The sequence below is a fragment of the Thermobia domestica genome, chromosome 17, assembly GCF_964235325.1.
Source record: "Thermobia domestica chromosome 17, izTheDome1.hap1.1, whole genome shotgun sequence".
In the NCBI taxonomy this organism is placed as follows: Eukaryota; Metazoa; Arthropoda; class Insecta; order Zygentoma; family Lepismatidae; genus Thermobia; species Thermobia domestica.
The window spans coordinates 81,993,309-81,999,308 of record NC_137470.1 but is presented as its reverse complement, the minus strand read 5'-3'; the positions used below and the strand labels follow the sequence as shown (position 1 = coordinate 81,999,308).

Sequence of the window (6,000 nt, the reverse complement as noted above, 5' to 3'; positions counted from 1 at the left end):
TCAATAAGTTGTAGTCTTTTTAAGCGCAGGGAAATCTTTGGACGTTATGTTTCCTTCCAAAAAAAGATATAAACCAGAATATAAAGATATAAGAACTTAAATATCATTGATGTTTTTCTTGAGCCAATTGTAAAAGAATAATAAGAGTATACTTATATTTCTCTGAACACAAAAAGGGAAGTAGAGAGATTTCTGAAACGTAAGCGATCGTAATTAAGAGAAATTAAACAAACACATGTATGGGAAAATATATTTATTTCAACAAGTACACTTTCATGATATATGTAGACATATGGAGTCAAATTGATAATAGCTTGGAACTTATGATGTAACCTCAGAAGGAGAAGGTAATGAAGTGGCTCCGCTGAGATTCGAACCAGACAATTATTTTTGTATTTAATATGTTATAACTATACGAATCCCAAAGTTATTCGTGCCTCCGGTCGGGATATCGTGAGTTAGATCATATTTTGTAATATAAAACCAAATTAGCTTTCAGAATAATTTGAACCGGGTCATTTATTTGGAAACAGTTGAGTAGATGAAAAATTCGGCGAACATGCATCCCATCATTTTCAAGGGCACACTTTTCCAGTTAAAAGGTTTACTCCATGGTCCACCGCATGGCCCCAGACGGGGTCGAACTCACAAGCTTCAAATGGCAAGGGAGTTAAGTAGCACATCGTTTGAAAACTGTTGTGAAATTAAAGAAGCTTTAGCAAGTCTCGACTTTCTATTACAGCCCTCTGCAAAAAAAGGCGGGTCAAAATGTATACATAAACTTAATTGAAAAGTCCATGGCCATCCCCATAAATCGGAAATGGTGAGACAAATGCGAAAACAGGAAAGCACGCGTGACATTATTTTCAAAGTACAACGATTTAAAGTAAAAATATCTTGTCCCGGGGTGCTAGCACGGTGCCAGTCGTGGTCCAACTCAAAAGCTTGAAATGTCGATGGGGGCTAAGTAGTACATCATTTGAAAGCTATTGTGAAACGAAAGAAGATGGAACATGTCTCGACTCTCTACGACAAAATGCGGCGGGTCAAAATGTAGACAGGAAGCTCAATTGAAAAGTCCATGACCACCTTAAATCCAAGGTGGAAGCTTAAAACCTATGTCGAAAAGATAGGCACTTGAAACTGCTGAAGCTAGGAATACCAAATTTGTTATGAATGTTGATCAGTAAGCAGAAGTGACAAAAAGATACAAGATGTTCAAAAACGCAACATCTTGATTTCAAATCACTCCTGCTGATCATCTGTAATCCAATATTGCTGCCAGCGTAAAAAAAAAAATATATAAATGAGTTTGTATATAAATGTGCTATTTCTTAGAATATTGTGACCAAACCAACAAAGTTCGACGCAGGTCGATGTACTGAAATGATTTACACGTGTTTTTTGTACTGCTCACCAGTCTTGTATATAAAGGATTTTTTTTGTATATTTATTATTGCTTGAAATATTGTGACCAAACCAACCAATGGCATACAAATGTAGCATCACGAAAACGTGATAATAAAGCAAAAACTTGACTGGCCCAAGAGGTTCTTTATGTATGAACTACGTATGATAGAATTAGAAAATTACCCGAAGGTATTCAACTTTTGTTTAGCAGTATGAATAGGAAGACAGAGTTTTGTCTTCATCACATATTCGTTATACGAGAACCAAGACAAACGTCCATTAGGAGCAAACAATTATGTATTGTTACGAAATGAAATAATAATTGAAGTGAATTGAAATTAAATTGTTCTTTGGTCTTCCTATTGTTTCTAAATACATAATAGAGAAAAATAGAGATTTAGATTTGTACTGCTATGAGTGCGTACAATAACAAAATTGTATTCAACAGATATAAAACATAGCGCAACTGACAAGGGGTTCCAACCTAATATGGAATACATTAAATTGTACAAATGAAACAAAGATAACCGTATATTGTGCTTAACTTTATTTACTATTCAACATTCATACCAAATTTGGTTTCCCTAGCTTCAGCAGTTTCAAGTGCCTATCCTTTCGACATAGATTTCAAGCGACCATCTTGGATTTAAGGTAGCCATAGTGTTCTTAATTAGATTTTGACGCTCTGTCTTTTTGCATAGGTTCATCGTAGATGTAGAGACTTGTTCCAACTTCTTTCATTTCACATCAACTTTCAAACGATGTGCTACTTAGCCCACATTGACATTTGAATCCTTTGAGTTTGACCCCACCTGGGACCCTGCGGGGACCTGGGACAATCAGTTTTACTTTAAATCGTTGTACTTTGAAAATAATGCCACACGTGCTTTCCTGTTTCACATTTGTCTCACCGTTTCCAATTTATAAGAATGGCCACGGACTTTTCAATTATGTTTTTGTTTACATTTTGACCCGCTACCATTTTGCAAAGGTTGTCGTGCAGAGTTGTGGCATGCTCTATCTTCTTTCACTTCACATCAGCTTTCAAACCCTCCTTGCCATTAGAAACTTCGGAGTTGGACCCCGTCTCGAACACTGCGGCGGACCCTGGGGAAACTTTTTCACCCCATAAAGTGTGCCTTTAAAAATGATTGGATACGTGTTCGCCGAATGTTTCATCTACCCAACCGTTTCCGTACAAATAATCCGGTTCAAACTGTTCTGCCAGCTAATTTGGAGCCTTTACGTTACAAAATGTGTTCTAACTCACGATGTCCTGATAGATGGCATGAATAACTTGGAATTTTTCCACTTATCACATATCAAATGCAAACACAATTGTTCGTTTTAATCTCAACGGGATCCGTTCGTGGCATTCACTTGTCAGTGTTAGAGTTTTTCATGTGTTTATCGATCAAATCTGTACTCTGTAACTGCTGTATACATTTGAACGAGAAATGTAGAACATCTCATGTTGTGGGACACACAATATCCTATAGAAATACAATTTGAGTCATTGTTCACTACACAATGTTTCAGGCACTCGTAATTTGTAATGTCTATTCAAATTATTGTTTTTATTATAGTACTATTTTTCACTAAAGTTTAGTGTCGACATCGTCATCTCCAAATTCTGGTAAACTCACAAGTTCATAGTCAGAATTTACATCAACGAAGTATGTGAATTCTTCTTTATCTTTCCCTTTTACACGTATGAAGCCACGGGAGGTGCAAGATATTCCATTAGCTAAGAGTTGCAAACCGGTTGTTTCCGTAACCTGCAAGAAGAAATTATCAAATACATATCAAAATAATGTGTGTGTGTGTTCTAATCATAGAAATATACAACTGACATATATTTTTTTCTTAAATTTTGGGCTCCTTGTAGGCTTGTGTATAGTACCGTAAACCTATGTGCTTGTTGACTTGATTTTGAGTTTAACGTTGCTTTCAGCAGCGAGGCTGTATGACACCGGCCTACTGATGAACGTGGAATCCGAACCACATGAGCTCCCGTCGGAAATCAAACCCTGGTCTCCCACGCCAAAGGCGGGTTCTCCAACCGCTTACTTAGGGAGGAGCTCTACGTTTCTGCTTGTGTTTGTAGTTTGAAACCCTACTGGAAGTACAACAAAGTCAAAAAATTCTATTATGGACAGTGATGGTGGGTCTCTTTCTTAAGTTCCTGCTATTAAAGTTGGTAAGATACAATTCTCATTTTACAGTTTCCATAAAAAGTACAAGCTTAAGCGCTACAAGATTGTTTTAATGCATTGCCAACTAAATACATATATACATATGTTAGTATATAAGAAGTAGAATACAAAGAAATAACTTGACATGGCACTATAACATAAATTTTGTGGTTTCTACATGAATGCCCCCATTTTGCTTGTAAACTCCGCATCAAAAAAATTGCGACAGCTAACGCCGTGCAGCTAGGCCACCCAATATACACCTTCTAATCCCGTAATCATGCCTGGTAGAGAGACTCCCTTCATCTCCTCCTTTCTTCTCTCCCATACTAAAATTAGCTAACAAAATGAACGCAATTCTAATTTCAAACTACACATGTATTAGTATCGATAAAATGAAATAACAAAACCGAGACGAAACAAGATTCATAACTTAATTTAGGGAGAAACCGAAACACACACAATGGAAAATTTGAAACCAATGGATGTCTATTACACAAAGGTTCAGAAATGAGGCAGAGAGAGAGAGAGGCACAAGGTGAGAGAAGAAGAAAAAGAAAAGGGAAAACAGATAAAAACGCGGAATTTTAAACTTAGCAAGAAAAGAACCTAACATTATAAAGTTCCGTTACCAGAAATCCGACAGTTACTTAGAAATAACGTTTGCTTTTGTATTTTTCAGGACTATTCGAATATATAGAGGATGCTTGAAACATTCATTACGTCACTTTCAAAAAGGATGGCATACTAAATTTCCAGTAGAACGGTAGATCTCACAGACACATCTAAGATAATGTCAACAGTTTAACACATGCTTTGTTTTTGCGTGGTTCGATTGTAAATTCGGTAGTGTTCATTGGACATACCGATGCAAACTACATTCTAATAAACCCAGTAGGTAGCGTAGGTCATACCTTCAATTTCAGACTACTAATGCAAAGTGAACAAAAAAGAAAAAAACGAAAAAAACGAAAAAAAGGAAGAAAAAGGAAGATAAAATTGAATGAGTGGTATTTTACTGGTAAATTATTATCAGGAATATACTATACTAAAAATGTCCAAACCGTATCATAATGAAAAGTTACTCATGTTCAAATGGGAAATTGGATGTTCTTTATAGATGTAGCAGACCTTGCATTTTTCAGATTTCAACGTGAATACATCATATTGAATTACAAGATGGAAACAAATTTGTGTCGGACTAGTATAAATAAATTTTTCTTCGCAAATACCCAAAGAGGATGCAATTTTCTAGTCTTTTCCGAAGATTTATCTGTACCGCACATCCAGCATCACTTTCATCTCTTGCGAGTATAATGTTGTAATTTGCACAGAAAGAAAGAAGACGCTAGAGCTCAAAGGGATTATAGTGTCAGTCGGCTGGTGTTGGTGAGCTTATGGACAACCACTGGATTGAGGATTCAAACCCGTAGTGACACGGTAATTTGACTGATACTCGGTAAACTAGATGATAGAAAAGATATTTTGCTTATTCTCTTGCGTTTAAACAGTATTTCTTTCAGAGATGACAAGGACTGGAGATGTTATGTCCAGAGAACGAAAAACTCGACGCTGAAGTTGCCAGTTAATTACATTCTCCAACCAGGTCTATCGGTCTCTTGCTCAGTTTTAACTTTGGAACACGCACACGCACACGAAACGTCAAGGAAGAGAGAGAGAGGGTCGGATATAAATATGAAACATACTTATCATTACAGCGTATGATGAAGAACGCACACACTGTTTATTCGAATTCTCACCAGTGATGCTTTGTAAGCTCTCCAACAGAAGATTAATCTCTGTTTTCAGCCATTATTTTATGCGAAAAAGTTATACAATCTGGTGGGGAACCGAACACAGATTTTCTGCTTGGAAGTCTGGCACGTTACCACTACACCACCGATTGCTTTACCCAAACTTTGTTCAACAAATGCTGCAATATTTCTTTCGGAGAACGATAACACGAAAAGTGTTTACTGCAGATCAATGAAGTGTTTCGAATATCCTGGTAAATCCCTTGCCCTTTCCCAACCAACATTCGTAAATTTTCTCTGTCATGATAAAGGTGATTGTTTCCACATTCTTAAGCATTGCATGTCGAATATGAAAAATCGATTCTTCACTATCACTTTATAAAAAACGTAAGTTTGGCATGAACAGGACTTGAACCTATGCCTGACAGCTTCATTTCTCGTAACTCCATTACGTTACCGCTACACTGTCATGCCACCTGAAACCAGAAGCCAAATATTACTTACCTTAGCCTTGATCTTTTGAACGATCAAGCTTTTTCCTGTAAGTTTATTTGCAACTAAGTGCACAACGAAATTCATTTATTCGACGACCTAGAGAGAAATTAGTGCCTAAAGATAAAGGAAATAACATACATTCCAGG

At 36.6% G+C, this 6,000-nt stretch overlaps 1 protein-coding gene across 2 annotated transcripts in view; it reads right to left on the bottom strand.

The window, feature by feature from the left end:
* Window positions 1-247: 247 nt before the first annotated feature.
* The window catches only part of LOC145673783 (adenylate cyclase type 2-like), a 1,485,668-nt gene continuing 1,479,915 nt past the window's right edge, over window positions 248-6,000 (bottom strand). For both annotated transcript variants that reach the window (XM_081743538.1, XM_081743539.1), the window contains exon 22: window positions 248-3,188. In XM_081743538.1, coding sequence (XP_081599664.1) covers window positions 3,009-3,188 — 180 coding nt within the window. In that variant the 3' untranslated portion in view covers window positions 248-3,008. The remainder of the gene's footprint in view (window positions 3,189-6,000) is intronic.